The 21,768-nt window shown below is 36.6% G+C and overlaps 1 protein-coding gene across 1 annotated transcript in view; it reads left to right on the top strand.

Moving 5' to 3' along the window:
- ar (androgen receptor) overlaps window positions 1–21,395 on the top strand; it is a 107,666-nt gene extending 86,271 nt beyond the window's left edge. Inside the window, exons 4-8 of the mRNA XM_065266920.2 lie at window positions 10,378–10,653; window positions 12,383–12,527; window positions 13,241–13,371; window positions 16,388–16,539; window positions 17,175–21,395. Coding sequence (XP_065122992.1) covers window positions 10,378–10,653; window positions 12,383–12,527; window positions 13,241–13,371; window positions 16,388–16,539; window positions 17,175–17,333 — 863 coding nt within the window. The 3' untranslated portion in view covers window positions 17,334–21,395. The remainder of the gene's footprint in view (window positions 1–10,377; window positions 10,654–12,382; window positions 12,528–13,240; window positions 13,372–16,387; window positions 16,540–17,174) is intronic.
- Window positions 21,396–21,768: the final 373 nt, after the last annotated feature.

The raw sequence follows: 21,768 nt of genomic DNA, 5'->3' as shown, positions 1-21,768 counted from the left end.
GAGAGACAAAAAGAAAGAGGAAGAGACAACCCATCAATCTGATGAAAAAACTGCTTTCAGCAGCTTTTAATAAAAACTACACGTGGCTGAAAGCTCAGATGATTCAGAAGGACTTAAGAGAAGACAATGTAGCAACCTGTTAGCGGAAATATTGAAAATCTTTTGTCTTTTCACACACTGACTGAACGCTCCTAATCCTTAGTAAAACAAGCTGTAAAGCAGCACTGATCTAAAGAGAGTTTAGACACCCATATACGCAGAATTGGACTCTGGTGCCTTCTTCATGCGTAATACAGGACTGTTGGCAGTACAGCATATTTGCAGTGCATTTGCCTTATAGCAGGTGCCAGCACCGAACAGAGGAACTTAAATGTCAGGGATGACTAGAAGACTTAATGCAGTCAAAGTCTGAAGCCACATTCGTTCTGCGAGCTTCCAGCTTATTCTGAATAATTAACAGAGAATCGTTTATTATCTTTTTATGTGAGGATCTACAGTTATAAACTTGATTACCCGCAAGTCTGTTCAGTGAATCATACATCTTTAGATTCTAATGGTTTATTGATTGTATTGACCAATGATTTAATCCCTTAATGTACTTCAGTAAAACACTGTCCTTCATTTAGTCCAACAGTTGATCCTAACATTTCCGCCACACGCTGTTTAGTTAAGTTACTACATTTAAAAACAAAATCTGTCATTGGGCCAAATTATGAGAACCAAGTTGCTTTTTAGATTACACATTGACAAAATTGCATGATTTGAAGTGATATTATTACATATTATATACATATAAAACATATTATGTTTATGTTATTTTAATTTTTAACTATCAAATCAAGCTAAAATATTTGCTTTTGTAATTATGCAGCTGATTGCCAGTAACTTACTGTAAAAGATAAAGACTGAAAATGTTTTATGTTTATTTAACTTTGAACAAACTGTTGCCAGTAAATAACATAAATGTAAAATCTACAGTGAGTTACTGGCAGCAGTGTAAGCTATTTGAACTTAATAGCCAATATTTTAAGTTTATTTAACTGAGTTTAGGAGGAGCATGGGCATGGTCAAGAGGTGCCTATAAATAGCTGTCCCTTACGTCTGTCCTGTGACAGTTTTTTGCAGCTTCCAGTTCCACCCCATCGCATCACTCTCTGCTTGTACATTCCCAGTTAAAGAGGGGGAGTACTCTGGGTTTGGGCTAAAATTCAGAGCTCGGAGCCGTCCCCTTGGACAGCATGCCATATGCTTTATCTCATTCCTTATCGATTATATGTTAATGCGAACTTGTGAAATAGTAAGTTTAAATGAGTTAAACTTTTAAAAAAAATTATTAAATAAAAAATTTATTATTTAAAATTACAGTAAAAATAAAATAAAGTACAATTTTATTTTTAACAGTGTATTTTTATATTTCTATATTTTATTATAATGCAAGTTAAAATCTCTGGCCTTACTATTTTAAATGTAACAAATTAAATGATATTTCAGCAGTACTTTGTTTAAAAAACAGCGTTCTTTTCTACTTAAATTTATGGAAATATAGTTTTGGTTAAAAGTGATCATTTTGGCCTGAAAATGTTATTGCAGACAGATGATGGGTGTGCCTTTTCTTTAGGGTTTGTAACTTATCGTTCAACTAATGTTTCAAAAGGATAAGCAGTGAATAACTGGTAACACTTTACAATAATGTCTATTAGTTTACATTAGTTAATGTATTAACTAACATGATCAAACCATGAGCAATACATTTGTTACAGTATTTATTAATCTTTATTAATGTTAGTTAATAGAATTTTTTTTTTAATTGTTTGTTCATGTTAGTTCACGGTGCATTAACTAACGTTAACAAAATTTTAAAGGCACACCATGGAACTTTCTGGCCACTAGGGGGTGCTAGACATGTATTTTTTACGTCTAGCGCTCCTAGAGCCCACAAGCGCCGCAAGAAGACAACTCAGGTCACAAAGTGTGCCTTCCAACATAATATAATTTTATGGGTTTTATTTTCATCCAACGCCAAAAAAGAAATCGCGTAGCTCACGTTTACAACCCAGTTGTAATGGTGGTCGCTTGGTTAAAGTTCGAACCCGGGAATCGAACCCGGATCGCCCGTGTCGTAGGTCCATGACGCTACCACGGCGCTACAATGTCACGTGATATAAGTCTCTTGTCAGGAATCAGGACACCGAGAGAACCCAAATGCAGACACGGATAGGGACAAAATAATAATTTATTGAACATAACTGAAAACAAAACCCACGAGGGGGCAAACAAACAGGGCAAACACTAAACTACACAGAACTACACTAAACATGACATATAAACAAACACTAAACTTAAACTAGAAAACACTACACTTAACTTAAACAGGAACACACCGGAAACACTGACTGGCAGGACCAACGTAGTAATACAGACGAACCCGTACTGAACAACACACACAAGGACTCTTAAATAGGGACAAAATAAATTACATACACCTGGAAATCATTACAAGTAAGGGATCGGGGAAAAAGTGACGAGACCCGGGAAATGCGTGGTCAGAATAAACCAATACTAAAACCATGCATCTCCCACATAGAACATTGTTCTGTCAGAACCCTGCCATGCTGAACTAGATCTAAATACAAACAAGGATCTTGCAGGATCCTGACATCTCTCTCTAAACTCTCGAAGTAGCCTCCAGTAAAATTCATGTAAAAAATAGTGTTCGGACACCAGACAGGACTTATATATGCAAGCATTATAACATTACTTACTAGTACAAAAGCATAACGGTCAAGTCAGCATCGGTCAGAAACCCCTCCTCCTTCTTTAGTTCACACCAGCGAGCGAACGCTGGCCCAATATTGATCCTCGTCCTTCTTTTTATTCTGTCACTCTCCCCTTTTCTCTTTCTGGTCTCCTCTGACAAAACCTTGGGTTTCTTTTTCTTAGTTGCTGCTTTGGCCATAACAAAAACATCAGGAAAATAAATAGTTGTGCTGTCTTGTCCGAATTTGAGGAAGTGGAGAAAGTGACGTATGCCGTAAAGCAGATTTTTGTAGTTTTTTGTTTTGTGCTCGGGATACTACCCGAAACCCCAAGTTTAAAAGTACGAGTAAAAGCGATACAGACCCCGTCAGGCTATGGTGGACATGTCATTCAACCTATTTTAAGTCGATGTACCATCACAAGGGTCTTGAAAATATATTACGAAGGTTCAAAAACTACAAAGTGTCACTTTAATAAATATTAGTAATTGTTGAAATAAACATTAACAAAGATTAATAAATGCTGTATAAGTGCCGTTCATTAATAGTTCATGTTAACTAATGTAGTAACTAATGTTAACTAATGTAGTAACTAATGTAGTATCTAATGAACCTTATTCTAAAGTGTTACCGAATCGCAAAAATATACTATGGAATCGATGGAATAATGGAATTGTACTCTATAACTAAACACATTTTATAAACATTATAACATAAACTATTTATTAATTCCAATGTAGCTTTGTGTATGTGCTATTTTATTCTTTCTATTCCTAATATTCTCATTGTCACTACTTTGCCTGCATGCTATGTTACCTAGTATATTAGGTTAGATTTGGCAGGTGCTGAAAACAGTTGCTGTAAGGATATTGAACAAAATGTCTATAAAAATCGAAAAAAGTGCATTTTTAGTAATTACGTCAATTATCGCTAGAGAAGATAGATGCTCTACCCAGTGTAAAGAGAGAAATTACAAAAAAGGTTTTGGCCAATTAGGCTAATATATATTTAAGTCTTTAACCCAGAAAAAGCCTGGGCTGTCTATACCCCTGTTAAATTAAAAAGCCTACAGGCTATCGCATTGTAAAATAAGACTTTGGAACAATTACTTATAGAACTGTAACACAACATCATTAACTCAAATGTATCCATAAATTAACAAAAGACAGAGCAAACGGACTAATTAAGTAAAAACACATGGCACAAACTTTGCTTTGTGTATTTTTTCTTATACTCTAATTAACGTGTATTAGCCAAACACTTTGGCAATTTTAAATTATAATCTTTAAAATCATTATTTATAAAAGAAGCTTAAGAAGAAAGGCTGTCCTAGGAAAGCCTCATTTAAGTTTTTTTCATGACAGGTGCAGCTGTGGTTCAGTATTTTAAAGTACTTTTTTGTGTGTAATGACAGTAAATCCGGCTACTGATTTTTCGGGAGCAGTTTATAGCACTGCAGGGGACGGTGGGTATCATCAGGGCTGTAATTATCAGACGCCGATGCACCATGTCACACTTTTAGCACAATTTTGTGTGTGTGTGTACGCGACAAAAGTGTGCGGTGTCAAGACGACACACACATCTCGCTGTTTCCCTCCCCTGACACGTGAATGTTTTAATTCGAGTTTAAAAAAGGTGAAGTCGTTTTGGTTTGTCAGCAAGATCACAGGTCTGCTCTGCCGCTGGACTTGGGCCGCTGTTTTGCGCTATCCGGCCTTAATGTTTGACTTAAAATTGCAGATTTATATAAAGTTCACCGTAGAGGCCCTGAGAGTTTTCAGTAAGAAAAAGTGACTCGAGTCTGGAGACAGTTTAACTCAAGCCTTTGGTTTTGTCGTCAGGGTCTTTGTGTAGGTGTAGATAGGTTCAGAGAGAAAGTACAGCTCCTTCTCTGGGTTACGGCATTATATTTCGGATATATAATGAAATGTATAGAATAATATTTATGTGGGCTGGGTGGAGATATTTTTCCAGTCTCCAAAAATGTTTAGAGCTGTTTAGTGCCAAGTTGAATTCCTCTTACAAACTATGTGTTAATGTATCTTTATGTACGAATTGGGAATTATATTTTTCAAACTGCATCACAAAACAGGAACAATCAAAACACTGACACTCATATGGATTCGATTTGAGTTTGAAACGAATGATCTGTCAGGAAAGTATTTCTCATTGACAGGAGCTGAACTAGGGAACAAATACAGTATGTAGCTTGTGTTTCTTGTAATTTGTCAATGTAACACCTACCATTTTTTCATTAATTTTTGCCCACTCCTCCTGACAGGACGTATCAAATTTAAGGTCCACTTAAAGTTCAGCCTCAGCTTTTTAACAGATGTCCTCACATTCATCTTCCTTGTGTGTGTCACATACAGGGCAAAGCAATGCTGTCTCTTGAGGATGCTTGACTCTTGCTCTGCGACTTTGCCTGAGCCAAGATCAGACTATAAATCTATAGATGTCATCTTTAGATTCTTGGAGACTTCCTGCAGTGTCTTTCAATCAGCTCTTGGGATGTATCTGGCTTGGGTAGATTGCCAGTGATTGAAAATCCTTTGGTAGATGAATTGTAGATGGTCTTTCAGTGAGGATGTTGTAAATAGATTTAAAACCCTCTCCAAGACTCCCAACAGCGAAGACCAAACAAGGCCACATGTTTCTGATGTTAATTTTTTTAGACCGGGCAAAGTTTGCCTTGACATTAAATTAATTTAATGTGACCTTTTTATTTATATTTAATATGCAGAATTTTAAAAAATGGAAACAATTATGTGACTTTTCTGAATATATGGGCACAAGACAAAAATGATGCTCTTTGCTGGATAAAGTGTATGACACGGCTTTTAGTACAGTACAGTAAGGGTAGAAAAATAGGCAGCTTTCACGCAGTCTGTAAAGCTTGTGACTTATGGCTTGTTCTTTAGGCATAGTTGAGGTGTTATGTTGTTTATTCATTGCACTTTTTGTTTTTAGAGTGATGCAGTCTTTTGTTACAACTTTAGTACAGAGAACCCATCAGGTTAAGTTGCACAGACAGACACACACACACACACACACACACACACACACACACACACACACACACACACACACACAGAGTTGCGCTCACTATGCTGTATGAATAAACATCCACAAATCATATCGATCACATATCAGCTTTACGTTTTTAATACAAATATTTTGTGTTAAGAATGCATTTATTTGATTTGTTTGTATTTGTGTAATGTTTAGTTACTTAAAATGTTTAACAAAACAAACAGTAGACAGCACACGAGTGTGGTTGTAAATCCATCACGCAGTACAGCTGTTTTGCGGTAAGCGAGCTACTGAAGAGAGCAGATGGCTGTGGATGACTACACGCTCCAGCCCTCTTTTCTGACACGTTTGAATTCTGTTTATGCGAAAGCGCTTGAATAGTTTCACCTTTCGGACTCAAATGGCACCACGGATCAATTTACAACTAATGCATCGTTTCGGTTCTTCACTTTCTCAGACTGTCACGCTAGCGCACTTCTTTTTGTTTCCCTTCTTCACTTCTTTTGTGGTCAGGTTTGTTGTTATTGCCAGTAATCGGTATGAGAAGTAAACAGGTTTTGCAAAAATAATGAGCTTGTGTGGCTTTTGACACGAGAGTCCACTGTGAAAAAATGGATAGAGTTACTGACAGCAGGGGAAAACAATGTTTAAAGTTGCTAATATAAAAAAGTAATCAGTTGCAATAAAGTATTTGCTCTTGTTTGTGAGCATATTAATATAAACCAATTCGTTGAGTCACCTTTTGATGTCCTATATCAAATGTGGGTCCCGATGAGGACCGCTATGTGATCTAGCGCCTATAGTTCATTAAAGAGCAACTATCGTCCAATTTACGATTTCATATTTCCTTTGGTGTGTATTAGTCCATGTAAATGATATGCAAAAGATACAAACCCAGGAGTAAATGATGACGCGAGTTATCGTCTCCAACGTAAATCTAATTTCTTGGACTACAACAAACACATGGATTGTAAGAAAGAGTTAACCTCCCGGGATTGGTGATGTAGACAAGACCGACATTATCATAATTCCTCCCGCTTGGACTCACAGCCTGTAAGTTAACTTCTGTTAGCATTGCATTGTGAGCGAATCTTTCAAACAGGGTAAGGAGCGTCACATGTCTGTCTGACGTCAGAGGTATTTGGGCCAATCACAGCATACAGATTAGCTCAGTCAGGGAAACAGAGCTTTTCAAATCGATGAGTTTTGTACAAAATCAGAGTGTTTGAGCAAGGCAGGATATCTGGAGCTACAAAAATGTACGGTATGTGTAAAATAATGTGTTTTTTTAACCATAAAACATGCAAACACATTGTATTATACCAAATACACAAAATATCATTGTTTTTAAGCAATGAAATAGGTGCACTTTAAATAAGTAAATGTCTTATATTTTTGATAAAAGATAATTTTGCAAACGTTAAACACACCTTTTCAGTGCACTGTAACCTAACAGTTAACTTAACTCAAACCATTTAAGTAAACCGGTTGCATTAGACCATTTAAGTTTTAAAACACATAAATTTAAGTACTGTGAACTTGAGTCATGTGCAATTATGCACTTATATTTAAGTAGTGTGAACTTAAATATAAGTGCATAACTGCATATGACTCAATTTGTTTAAGTTCACAGTACTCACATGTATGTGTTTTAAAACTAATGCAACCGGTTTACTTAAATGGTTTGAGTTGAGTTGACTTTTAGGTTTTACAGTGTGTTATAAACGTTCAGAAAAACTTGACAATTATTCGGTATGCGAAGGGATTACCATAACAAAACATCAGAAAAACAGTACCTATAAATGAAGAGTTTGGTTCCAAAACACAATAATTTTGACAAATTTTGGTAAAAATTTGTTTTCTATAACAAGACAGTGACAAGATGAAAACCACTATTTTCTGTTCACATAGCATTTTTAGGTTATAATAACATTAAAAAGTCAAATCCATAATTTGATCTTAAAAAATGTATTACAAAAACTTGTTTTTTTCCCGCAAAATGCAATAAATGCATGACATGATTTTCAAAAATATGCTATAAATCTATTGAATCAATATATAAATGTGCATTCATCTTTGCCATGTTATATTCATTTAGTTGACTAGTGGTATACACAGATAAAAAATAAACATTAATGGCATGAAATCAAAACACCTTTTTGACAGTGATCAGCTGTAAAATGTTTTGGTCCTGCTCGATGTTCGTTGTAAAATAATGGAAAGTTTTTCATAGGATCCCCTGTGGTCAATGTGTTAGCATTACAGAAGCTTGATGCTGTAGTGTGAGAACAAGCAACAGCCGGCATTTTTCCTTTGCCCAAGTGTCTCTCATGTAAATTATTTGATTTTGATGGCTTACGTTTCTTCCTCGCCACAGAAAACCATCACAGGTTTATCAATGCCATCAAAATTACTATTTTGTATTTGTTTGTTTGTTGATCATGAAGTACAAAGTAGATGTGGAAAACTAGGATTCCCTGTGTATTCAATGCGCCGCCTAATTATTTCAGTGCATGGAATGGTGCGATGTGATTCTTTAAGCACTTAAGGACTGCTGTTTGTCATGGTTTGGAGAAAAGGGAGAAAAGATGATAAAATAACACGGCCGATATCAGATTTTGTGTAAAATGAAGAATTGACTTTTTAATACTGACCTGATCCAATACTGATTTTGGCGATAACTTTTTTTTTTAAATGCAGTTTATCGAGTTTTGGAACCAAACTCTTCATATATTCTATCACCAACACGTTCTTTGTTTATTCATTTGTTAAATTTTGTTGTTTTATTAGTTTGTTTTTTTGTATTTTGTAAGTTTAGGCTTAAGTTTGACGCATTTTTAAGACTGCAAACTGAAAAAAAAAGGGATTCCAGTTACTGTAACTGTTACCAAAAGTCCTAAAACTCTTTTTCTGCCAGTCAAAGCCATATGCACATATCTGTCATTATAGCTAAAGTTCACATCAGTCAAAACTTTTCACAGATTCTGAACGGAGCTCCAAAACTCTGAAACAAAACGTTTGCTCTTAAATAACGGTAAACTGTTCACTCATCTACGGCATTCGGGCTTCTCACCTCTGAAGTTTTAACACGTTCATATCGTTCCTCCAGTCCCAGCTTCGAGTCAAAGATGATACAGAAAAGACATTTATTTAAACTTGGCCATTTTATAGTAATTTTAAGTTTCATCGAACAGCTTAGGTTTTACCTAAGAGATGACCTTGTTCCTCCGCTCCTATAAGCAGACTTTTTAAGAATAGACGTAACTGTTTGCTTGTTTAAACTGGCATAAGCTTGTTAAATATCTGCCATTGATGTGCAAGGCTCTGTTGCGGCAACCCGTACAGTAAAAAAGAGTTACTTTCCAGAATATGTGGCATTATAGGACTTTCTTATAGAGTTCAATCTGTCTTCAGTTCATTTGTAGCTGAGGCAAGTTCTCACGAAAGCTGCGGAGGCCGATGTCTCAACCCCACTCCACTGAAGAGCTCTCTGGGCGCCACCAAGATTAGCAATCTAGGTGCAAGAGGCAGCGTTTTACAGGAAAATCTTTTGTTTTATTTGCCATGAATGTTATATTTTTGCTCGCATTTGCTGCGTCGGCTGGTTAGTGAAGTTGTTTTCGGGGAGGGAAACGTAAAGGTGGCATCTTTGGCGCCTCGCCACGAGTTTACCGCAAACCCATAGGCTCTGGTAAACCGCCTCAGGATGGAGTTATAATCTCTCTCACTTTCTCTTTACCACGCTTTATTCAGGGGGCTCAGGTCTCTCGTCAGCAGAATCAGAGCCTCCATTTTCAGAGGATCTCAGAGGGCATTTTCATTTGCGTTCGTCCTCTTAGCCAGCATTGAAATCGGTGACCTTACAAATGATTCAGGGTTTTTTTTTTTTGGTCTTAATGAACACCATCCCCGAGTTGTAAATCATCTCAACTGATAGTCTTTCATTCTGCACCCTGATGCTGCCCATTGAATAATGATCACCTATGATTTATATCAGAGTTGCCGGTGATGGGAGGATATGAGCGTTAAAGCAAGTAATGACACAGATGCTCACTGAACTACTGTACATTAAATCACACACACATATAAATTTATATCTTCTCTTTATTCGCCTTATTAGCAATGTCCTTAGAATAAAGATGGTGCATTGTGAGAGGAAGAGGGAGGAAAGCGGATGTTTCTAGTGAAAGAATGCACATCCTCGAGTATTTGGTGAGCGGCGCATGTTTTGCATTCTTGAACGACTGTAGTCGAGCTCTGTGTTAGTGAAATACATCAACACACTTACGCTAATCCAATCAGGTCCTTTATTTTAGTGGCAGACGGGGGAAAGCACATGGTCTCAGGTGTGTTTTGCGGGCAGTAATCTTTCTTTGTGCTGACTGGCAGGAGATAATGTGGCGGAGACACTCCTCGTCGCACTGCAGGTCTTTATTCTCCTTTGTGTAACAGAGATCAGTTCAGGTGCAGAAATAAGATCACGACGGTATTAAAACCAGATACTTGTTACGTGTTGAAAAAATAGAAAAAAAAATGTGGTTCTGTTGTTTGTTTATAGATTATAAATTGCTTTTATTCTTTACTCCAGCTCGTAAGCTGAGGAAGATCGGACAGATGAAGGGTTCAGAAGAGATGGGCCCCGTCCAGTGCCCATTGGAGCTTCAATCCTTGTCCCCCAAGCCGAGCCTGACGTTCCACTCGCAGATGATCTTCCTCAACATTCTGGAGGCCATCGAGCCCGAGGTGGTAAACGCCGGCCACGATCACGCTCAGCCCGACTCTGCGGCCGCTCTCCTCACCAGCCTGAACGAACTGGGGGAGAGGCAACTGGTTAAAGTGGTGAAATGGGCCAAAGGACTTCCAGGTAATTTTAAAATGACCTGCTTTTAATGTAAATTAGACAGTCGGTTGTTAAATAAGAATAGCCTACTTAGTGCCTCATCTCTAGTGCCTGTTGATTCAAGTCGAGACATCAATGGACTGATAAACTGTTTGTGTGTTGGTTTCATTTTTACTCAGTGATTTAATAATGGTGTGTATTTACAATTCAGAAGCTTAAGTGGGTTTTGTGTATTCTGCTTTTCTCTGTGAGCTTTGATGAAGGGCTATTTCAAAAGGAAAGACTTCAGTCATATGTAAAATGCACCATCAAATGCTGAGGAGAGAGAAAGCAGCCTAAAATAAACACATTTTTTAGCTTAAATCTTTTTATTGGCGTTTTTTCAATCAAGTCAAGGGACAACCTGGTGTTGTTTCAACATATTTAACAATAAATAAATAAAATCAAAATGTGGTTGAATCAATATACTTATTTTTTTCTGATTCAATTATAAAAACAATAATTAAATAAAATAAAAAGAAGAGAGGAGAAAATAAATAAATAGCGATTAATCGTATTCAAAATAAAAGAAATGTTTTGCATAATATATGTGTACTGTGTGTAATTATTGTGTATATTTAACCACACACCCATACATATATTCATGTCAGATGTTTTTATTTATATATAAATTTTTTAATTATTTATATATAATATAAATAAATATAGACAGTTTCAGCAGTACCAACATAAACAAGCGGCTGTCGTGGTCCGCACGTAACTTCCGGTAAACTCCACTAAAAATTAATAAAACAAAGTTCTTTAAACATAGTTTATTTATATAACAAGCAAAAACACAACACATAGATTACCTAGGAAACCAAAACATTTGTTATTTTCGACAAGGCATTTGTTCAAGAGATCAGTTTAGCAACTAGTCAGACCATTAAAAAAACGAAACCGGAAGTAAAGTTCGGATCCACACGTGCGTCCGATAAAACCGTCTATATATATACACATGTAAATGTTTCTTAAATACATAAATGAATGTGTGTGTATTTATATGTACATAATAATTACACACAGCACACACTCATATATTATGCCAAAAATCACTTTTATTTTGTATGCGATTAATCGCAATTAATCTTTTCCCAGCCCTAAAATAAATAGATTAAAAAATTGTATAATGTATGCTGCATAGTTCACAAGTCAAATATAATGCAATAATTTCTTGCTACATATAAAAACAGAGTATGAAAAGAAGAAAGAGAAAGGGAGGGGGCATCTATACAAACAAATTTTTTGAAGCCGTTAGCTTGACCGCATATGATTGGTCTGCGTTTCTTCAACGTCTGATTATTGATAGCATTAATAAAACTTTAGGGCCTGGCATCAATCTGGTCCGAAATTAATGACATATCTGTTTCGAATGAGATGGGATCACGGTTAAACCCATTCGGAAAACTCTTGAGTGTTATCCCTTTGTTACGCGAAAGCATTGCTAGCCTGTCTTCTACTTGGCCAAGCTTTTTTCAATCAAAAAAAAAAAAAAAACGTTCAGAAATCCGTCCTCAGTTCAAATTAACACGTGCCTTTTTCTGACTTGACAATGGGCAAAATATGATTCATGGCTTGAGCTGGCAAAGCTGAAATAGAGTCGTAAATGAACTCGCTGTGCAATAATAGCATCCAGACAGCTGACAAACTGTGAGATATAGGGAGCAAAACAAACCACAAATATCTCTCCGTTCTCCATCTACCTGTCTGGCAGGTTTCCGTAACCTGCACGTGGATGATCAGATGACTGTCATACAGCACACCTGGATGGGAGTGATGGTCTTTGCTCTGGGTTGGAGGTCCTACAAGAACGCCAACGCGCGGATGCTGTATTTCGCGCCGGACCTTGTCTTCAACGAGTCAGTCCCATTCTTTTATATGTTTCACGTCTGCGTCCTGTTTTCTTTTCTGTTCGCCATTCATCTCTGATCTGCATTGTTGCCTCTGCATCTGTCATCCTATTTTCTTCTTCTTTAATTCATTTGTTCGTTTTGTAAATGTACTAATCCGTCCTTCCTCCTCACAATCATTTTTCTTTTCATAACTCCTTAGCCATCCTCTCTTTACCTTATTCCTTCTCTCTCTCTCTCTCTCTCTCTCTTTTTCTGTCGGGCAGGTACATATCTTGTACTTCATGCACACAATAACAGTCTAGTCCTGGATACTTCCCAGATTCATTTATAATTTACTGCAGGCTTATTATGGTGTAGAGGATCTTTGTCACAAACACAATCCCAGGAGAGATTGGATTTTTCAGGGGTCTCACATGCTCTCAATGGCCTTTTTCACCAATATCTGAAATAGATTTCCCTCCTAAATGCATCTTGTCCATATCCCATACCAATGCTCCGGCAGAAATTGTGTGTTGGGCATGAAAAATATGTTTCATTTAGCGGGAGATATGAAGTTATTAGATGACTGACCGCATTAGTGTGTAATCTGTATTGGTAATTAGCCAGCGTAAAGTTGTTGCCAGCTGTCAGAATTTGTTAAACGTTTCTTTGTTTGCCTTTTTTCTTCCCGTCTTTGTCTCTGTCTCTCTTTCTCTGTGAATCTGCCCCCTATCTGTCAGTCGTAGGATGCATATCTCAAGTATGTACGAGCACTGTGTTCAGATGAAGCATCTCTCTCAGGAGTTTGTGCTTCTGCAGGTCACACAGGAAGAGTTTCTCTGTATGAAGGCCCTCCTTCTTTTCAGCATCAGTGAGTCTTATAAAATACATCTGTGTGTTTTGTGTGACAGCTTTCATATGTGTTGCTGGGACCAAATGTAGCCACAATGATAAAAAAAAAGAAAACATATGAAGAGTTTGGTTCCAAAACACAATAAATCCATTTTGACTTATTTCTGTAAAAATGTGTTTTCTATACAAAGAAAATGACAAGATGAAAACCACTATTTTCTTTTACAAACTTTTACATAGCATCTTTAGGTTACAATAACATTAAAATTTTAATAATACTTTATTTATTATAAAACTGTTTATTTTTTTCCGCAAAATGCAATAAATGCATGACAAGTTTTTTTAAATGAATATATGAATAAATCAATATAAATGTGCATTCATCTTTGCCATGTTATATTCATTTAGTTGACTAGTAGTATCCACTGATTAAAAAAATATTAATGGCATTAACCAAAACACTTTCTTTGTCATTTTAAGAACACTGTCACTGATGCTGTCATCTTTGGGACATCGTCGATGAGCCTTTTTGACAGCGATTAGCTGTAAATTTTTTTGGTTCTGCTCGATTTTCGTTGACTTCGCGTAAAATAATGGAGATCCCCATGTGTTAGCATGACAGAAGCTTAATGCTGTAGTGTGAGAACAAGCAAAATGTTTCAGTCGCCCGAGTGGCTTATGTTTCTTCCCCACCACAGAAAACCACCACGGTCAGGTTCATCAATGCAATCAAAAATATTATTTAGTTTTTGTTTGTTTGTTGATCACGAAGTACAAAGTAGATAAGGGGAAACTAGGATACCGTGTGTATTCAGCGCACCACCATTGTTGTTTACAGTGCGTGGAATGGTGCGCTCTGATTTGTTGAGCAGATTTATTGCATTCTGGAGAGAAGGAAGAGTTCCATTTATAGCGTTTTGGGAAAAAGGGAGAAAAGATAACAGAATAACATGGCGGATATCGGATTTCGCATAATTTAAGAATTTACTTTTTAATACTAACTTGATACAATACTGATTTAGGTGGAAACAGTTTTTTTAAATGCTGTTTATCCTGTTTTGGAACCATACACTTCATAGATACCAGATAAAGGTACACTGAAAAAAAACAACTTATAAAATTTACTTAAAAAAATCCTCGTAACAATGTGCACAAACTTTTTTTAAGTAAAATTTACTGCTTTTTTAAGTATAACTTACCTACTAAAATCAAATAAAATCTACTTAATAATGCATAAAAAACATATGTTCAATAATTAAGTAAATGTTACTTCATTGTTTTTTTTTTTGAAGTTAGATTTATTTTAATCGTTTAGGTAAAGTCTATTAGTTTTTTGAAAATTGAAGCATTGCTGTCCTAAAAATATTAAATAAATTGTATTTACTGTTTGTTATTTTCTTTAACATTCTTCTATGGACTTAGTTATTTTTAGTGTTATAAATGGCATTATAACACAACATTCATGACTGACTAAAAGTCAGTCATTGAATAAACTTGATTCTGAACAGAAACGCAAACAAACTGTGTTTTTGACATGCATTGTCAGCACTGTGGAGAGAAATACAATATAATGTTCTGAACATGGTTAATGTAAAGAAACAATGATCACCTGAACGGTGACAAAATTATAATTTACAACAAAACAACATCAATAATATAAGAGCTTAAACCGTTATGACATTTTATTAACAAATATTTATGTAGTTAAATTCTTATCAGTTCTCATTCTGTGATAAAGCTTAAAAAATAAAAATATTCAGGCGTATTCAAGGATTCAATGTGTAAGTACATTTAAGTTAATTTTACTTGATTTTTTTTAGCTTGATGGATTTAATATTCTTAAGTTAAATAAACTAAGTTTTTTACTTGAATCTGCTAAAGATTTAAATTTAATTTACTTAATTATTTTAGGACTATGTGCAGTGATTATAAAACAGTTAAATAATACAATAAAATATCTAATACGACTTACTATTCCCACACAGTTCATTTTCTACATTAATTAATTGTGTATTTATCACCATTTTACTTAGGAAAATCTAGTTCTCAATAAATGTTAATATTATTATGTAGAAATTATGAGAGTTATATTACTACACCAAAAAGTTCGTTTTTTCGGTGTATATACCTGACAATGCTTTAATGTCTCAAAATGTTTTCTGTAAAGATTGAGTTTAGGAGTAAGGGTAGAATTAAATATCATTAGTTTATTATGAAAACAATAGAAACAAAGGGAAAGTCTCCACTGAGAGACAGAATTGTGAAGCACATCCACAATAAAAGCTTAGTTTAGGATAAATTTGTTTTTATGTATGTTAGACTGTAAAAAGTAAATATTTGATAAACGTAAAAATTACTTCAATTGGTAACGCCTCACAAAAAAAAATAAGGTGAAAATCTTATAAAAAATTACTAGTAATATTGAAACATTTCCAACTTAAAATGTGATGTAATGTAATGTGAAACAATTGAGGTTGAAAAAACTTTTGATTTTTAGGCATTACTAATTAAAGTAATTTACAATCTAAAGGTTTTTGAACCTTACGTTGAAAATGTTTCAATTTTACTTGTAAATTTTAATAGATTTTTCTTAAGTTTTTTAAGTTGATCCAACTTTTACTTTTTTACAGTGTATTTGGTCTTTATCAAGTTGTATACCTAGAAATTAAAAGATCAATTGAAATCTTATTTTTAGAATTGTCCCAAATTTTGGTAACAGGGTGGCAAAAACACCCTGCAATGCTCATAGAAAATGAAACAACTCATATACTGTAATAGTTTGGCCTGCTGAGGCTGACACAGTTTTAAGGGGTTAAGCACCTGGTTTAACTGACCATTTGTTAAAAAATGAGTTTTAGATCCTATTTTGTACCCTATTCATGGAAACTGATATTTACCAACGAAAACATAGTTAAATAAATAAGGCACAACAAGCAAACACAAAATCAATAATTTTCAATGAATACATCATGTTCTCTTCTAAAAAGTGGATACAAGTTCAAGTGGAGATTTCTATCTGTTTTTTATTTGTGCAGTTCCAGTAGAGGGGCTGAAGAGTCAAAAGTATTTTGATGAGCTGCGTCTGACGTACATAAATGAGCTGGATCGTTTAATCAACTACGGCAGGAAGAGCAACTGCGCCATGCGCTTCCAGCAGCTGACCCGGCTGATGGACTCCCTGCAGCCAGTTAGTAACACACATCATCACACACACACACACACACACACACACACACACACACACACACACACACAATGCACACCTGCAGTACCACGACGCAAAAACTAATCTGTCTAAATTAGGAGTTGGGAGCAGGTGATATAATATTAGTTGATATCTGGGTAATTCTGTATGTTTTTTAGCATTTAGTTATATGAACTTATGACATTCTTTTTCTCTTTTATCTACATTGGACTCATATACTGTATACAGACTCAATCATACTGTATTTTACTCATAGGATTTTGGTTAAATAGAAAAAAATACAGTGTACATCAACTAATGCACTTTGGGAATGGTGGCATATCATAAATGGTGGGCAAAAATATAAATGTGAAAATTCTTGGCACGATTACATTTCATAAGGTCAAATGTAGCAGTATTTTCCAATACTTTAAAACACACTGGGACACTTTACATCAGCCACAGAAATGATAGTGTGTTACATGTAATATTGGTCCTGGGTGTTAACTATAAGCCTGTGCCGCAGTGGATTTTCACGGTACAGACAATTGACATAAAATATGTTCTGGCTATTTCTGTCCTTTTAATTCGTCATGTTTTGTCTTTTTCCCCGCTCTCCCTTTTTCTCTCTCACCCAGATCGTTCAGAAGTTGCACCAGTTCACCTTCGACCTCTTTGTCCAGGCTCGGTCACTCCCCACAAAGGTCAGCTTTCCCGAAATGATTGCAGAAATAATCTCGGTCCAGGTGCCAAAGATCCTCGCCGGCCTGGCTAAACCAATCCTGTTTCACAAGTGACGACTACAAGAACCACCGATCCATACCGACCCCACCCAGGCAATATGAGCCAGTCAGTTCGGCCTGATCCTGTTCGATCCAGCCTACGCCAGTCGTGACGCTTTTAATCCGGACTCGATTTGAGCGACGAGACTGAACGATACTGATTTTCTCTTCTCCATTTTTTTAGCATTTCTCACTCCCCTCCCTCTCTCTCTCTCTCTTCCTTTCTATATTTCAGTCTCCCTCACCCTCGTTTTTGAAAAATGGCCCTGAAAAGTAGCGGGACCATTACATCATTACAGTTGTCTATCTTCTTCTCAGAGATCATTTGAGCTCATTTTCTCAAACTGACAGCATGGTGTGAAGCAGGTTTTGTTCTTTCTTTCGACCAGCAGTTATCCTTCAAGAGTTACAGCGTGTTGCCTAGTGGACAAGTTGGAAAAAAATATCACACTGCAGATTCATCTGAGCCCTTAATCACAAAAAAAAAAAAGGGAAAAAGGACATTACGCAGATCCCCATCAGGTACAGGAGCCTGTGACCTGCCTCGACTCTCTATGCATCATATCTGCTGGGGATAAAAAAAGGTTTCGTTCATTGTCTGTGATTCGAGCAGACAAAGCAAAACAGCATGCGTACAGAAATGCATCCGAACGTCACGAAAACTGAGACGCACGTGATTTCGTGCCTGTGACACGTTACTTAATACAGTCCTGTACTATAAAAACAGTACAGTGTACGGACAGCAGCGGACTGACAAACCATCTCCTCTTTGTTTTATTCGTTTATTGATCGCAAAGCAAGTGCTTCATTTATTTCTTATGAAATATGGAGGCTCATCGATTTGGGATATATTTTGAAGATTTGTGTTAAAGTGACTTTTGTGTTCGAATCTATCAAAGTGGTGTTAGAAATTTGCATTTGTTACCGTTTTGCTGAGAAGACACAGCAAGTCGAAACGCAGGGATTTGCCTCCTTTAGACAGGGCCCAGTTTTTTTCCCCTTTTATCTCTCCAATGCCCTTTTTTTTTAAACCTGGATATTTAAGTGCGAGGTATAATATTGACAGTTTACCAAACTGTATATACACAACATAAACACAGCAAAGCTTGGATCAGCATAGAACCTGCTGAAATCTAGGCCTATCTATATCTATATATGCATGCCGTCTTCATATCCATTACAACAAAACAACAAACAAATAATTGCATGCTAAAGCCCTAGATATTATAACAAACCAAACTGCATTTCCAGTAAGCTAAGTGGATATTGTTAGGAAACGGGGCTGTTTCCCATAAGGCTCTTATGAAGTTACTCGCTCTCTTTGTCCTTAATGGAAGATTTGGCAAGGTAATGTTCTTGTGTGTGTATATATATATATGTAAAAGTTAAGCGTGGTTCTTTTCAACCTTTCTATGTGCTAATGTATGGATGTAGTCAATAGTTTTACAGTACAGTTTCCTCTCTTTCCTTCATAGTAAGTGCCACCGAGGGATTTGTATTTCTCTGCGCTAGCAATAAGTAATCACATGCTTAACAAACACACACAAGCTGTTCTTAGGATACCAAAGCATGCTTAAATGGTGCACAGCTTTAAACAATAACACAGTTATATTAAAACGCAAAAAAAAAAACACCATTCTTATCTGCTAACACGGGATAGTACTGTTATTTTATCACACTAATAATCGCTTTTACCAAACATAATCACCATCGACTGTCGCAAAACCGCGCCAAGTGGTGCTAAAACTGGGTTTATTCGAAAAAGGCGAAAAATCAAAATGAGACGTCACGTGTATTTTTACTCGCTTTCGCTTCAATTAAAGCGTATTTATCTGTCAGAACAGAACATCTTTACCCGCTTTCCACATACCTGCCGCACGCTCATATTTCGTAGTCGTCGTGTCACCTTCTTTCTCCACGCGCTCGGTTTCTAAATGATTGAATAATGCCTGCAGCGTTATGTATGTAGATTACTCTTTAAAGAGCCCTGAAGTCTCGGCGACGTGTTGTCTTTGTCAGGCCTGGTGTGACCCCGGGTGTACTTTTGGCAGCGCGGCAGCGAGTTTCGCGCCGAGTTAAAACGCAGAGATGCCGTTAGCTCTCGCCGCAGCCGAGCACGTTGACGGTTTAAATGTGCCAGCTAGAGAATAGGCTGTCAGAAACGGCTCCTCTGCTCTGACAGCACCAAGCACCGCGCAATTACACGCAGGTGTTTACCCATTTAGACGGCCCGAAAGCACTCATTAGAATTTGCAGAACTCCAAACTGCACTTTTACCCTGCCAAAAAAGAGCTCATGACTTTCCCAGCAAATATGTAGCGCTTTAGGATAAATACGTTTCATCATAAAGACATTAATTAGACGTCGGACTATAAGAGGGCTCGATCGTAATTAATACAACGCCGCTGTCCAGCTTCAGAGTTGAGATTTGGCTTTGAGAGGGATACGCTCTCGCTGTCTTACAGTCGTCTGTTTACAGTGGAAAGTTACTCAGATGTAACACCTCATTTGGCTCGAGCTGCGCTCATGAACTGACTTGTGCTTGGATGGTCCGTAAGCTGATTTACATTGTGACTTTCTTAACACATCTCTTATGAGCTATGATGTAGAACTATTGTGTGTGTGTGTGCGTGTGTGTGCGTGTGTTGGTTTTCAATTAAAGTCTTAAATGGTTTCAGATCTCCGCTTTAAGATTTACTCTTACTGTGTGCAATGTGGTCAGCCAATAACAAAAGCATATGTGTATGTTTATATGCTCTCTTGTAAATCCGCTCACAGGCTCTGCATCGCCACCCTTGTAGGTACACCCACATCACTTTTTTTGTCTGATTAAAGAAAGCAATAAGGACATTTTTGGAGTCGTTTTACAAAACGTTTTTATATTGAATTTGGCCTGCGCTGGATCTTGTTCGCATCACGTCCTACCAACGTTTCTGCTTTCATATATATGTATATAGAGGAAACAACATAAACAAATGGCTTTTGTGGCCCAAACTTAACTTCCGCAAAGAATCGATAACATCCCTGAGAGTAGTTTATTTCTGATAACAAAAGCAAAGTAAATTACCTTGATTTAAGCTTAACTACTACACTGAGCTAACGTTACTATGTAAAATGAATGTATACGTTAGCTACAGATTTCCCCTCATCCTTCAATTTTTTTCAACAAGGCATTTGTTTCAGAGGTCAGCGTGCGTCCGTCCATCCGACGAAGCCGGATCGCAAAACGTTCTGCATGTCACCAGGATGTTTCTTGCAGTTATAAATTGGTCTTTTATTACACTAGGGACTTTTTAACCAAATGATTTCACCCTGACGTGTGTATTTTTTTCCTGGCAACGAAGAAAGTCATTTGGCTTTTTAAATGCGGATACTTTTGCAAGGAATCTGCTGAGATCTTCTTGACATAAGTTCAACAAGCTGTATATTAATAATCGCCTTACAGAAATGAGAGCACCACACCGGTTCGCTAATAAAAACTCATTCATGTTAACATGGCAGGCAGAGCTGTATCTATTTCCTGTTTTAGCTTTGTAAACCATATAAAAACTCCCATAATAAATGTAACAGCTACGTAAAAACATTTTGCTGGCTGATACTAATTAATCATTAGCGAATGCTTTTTTACAGCTTTTTCTCTGGTGTGAATAATTCCTGTTTTTCCCTGGTATTATGGGATATTTTTCGCCTTTCCATATACAGACGGAAGAGCTGGATGGTTGGGCTTTATATGATTAGAGGAGAAAATTCTGGCTTCTTAAACGATGTTTGTTACTTCAATCTTTGTAACTTTATAGTCTTTTTTTACAGCAGTTGTGTGTGAGGGTGTGAGCGGGTGTGTGTGTGCATGCACGCTTTTTGCAGAATATTTAGTATTGCTATGTAGTGTTGTATTGACACTGTTAACTGACTTTTTTTGAGCAGTTTGCGAACTGATTTCCACTCATGGATAATCGCTTATCAGTCGCTTTCGTGCTCTGACTCTTGTTGTTTAGAGCTTGTGTAAATCGGGTTTGTTTGTGTTTTACCGCTTTCAATTAAATAAAAAAACATTTCAAAATCAAATACTTTTCTGTAGCATTTTTTTGTTACTTTTCATGTGCACTTGATATTTGAGAACGTAAACAGTTTAAATGGTTACTTGAACACTGTCAGGAAAATCTGGGGTGTTACCTTCTTGTACCTTTATGGCAGGGGTAGGGAATCCTGGTCCTGGAGAGCCACTGTCCTGCAGAGTTTAGTTATTAAACACCTTACAAATCTAATCAAAGTCTTCAGAATTACTTAGAAATGAAATGCAGGTGTGTTTTATTAGGGTTGAGACTAAACTCTGCAGGACAGTGGCCTTCAGGACTTGGTTTACACATTAAAATGTTGTATCTTTGGGGGTACAATATTACTCCCTAAGGGCCTAGTGTGTACAATTTTGTACCAGTAAATTTTAGGGGTA

This window comes from Paramisgurnus dabryanus, chromosome 5, assembly GCF_030506205.2.
Source record: "Paramisgurnus dabryanus chromosome 5, PD_genome_1.1, whole genome shotgun sequence".
NCBI lineage: Eukaryota > Metazoa > Chordata > Actinopteri > Cypriniformes > Cobitidae > Paramisgurnus > Paramisgurnus dabryanus.
Note: the sequence above shows the minus strand (reverse complement) of the source record. Positions and strands in the feature narration are given on the sequence as shown.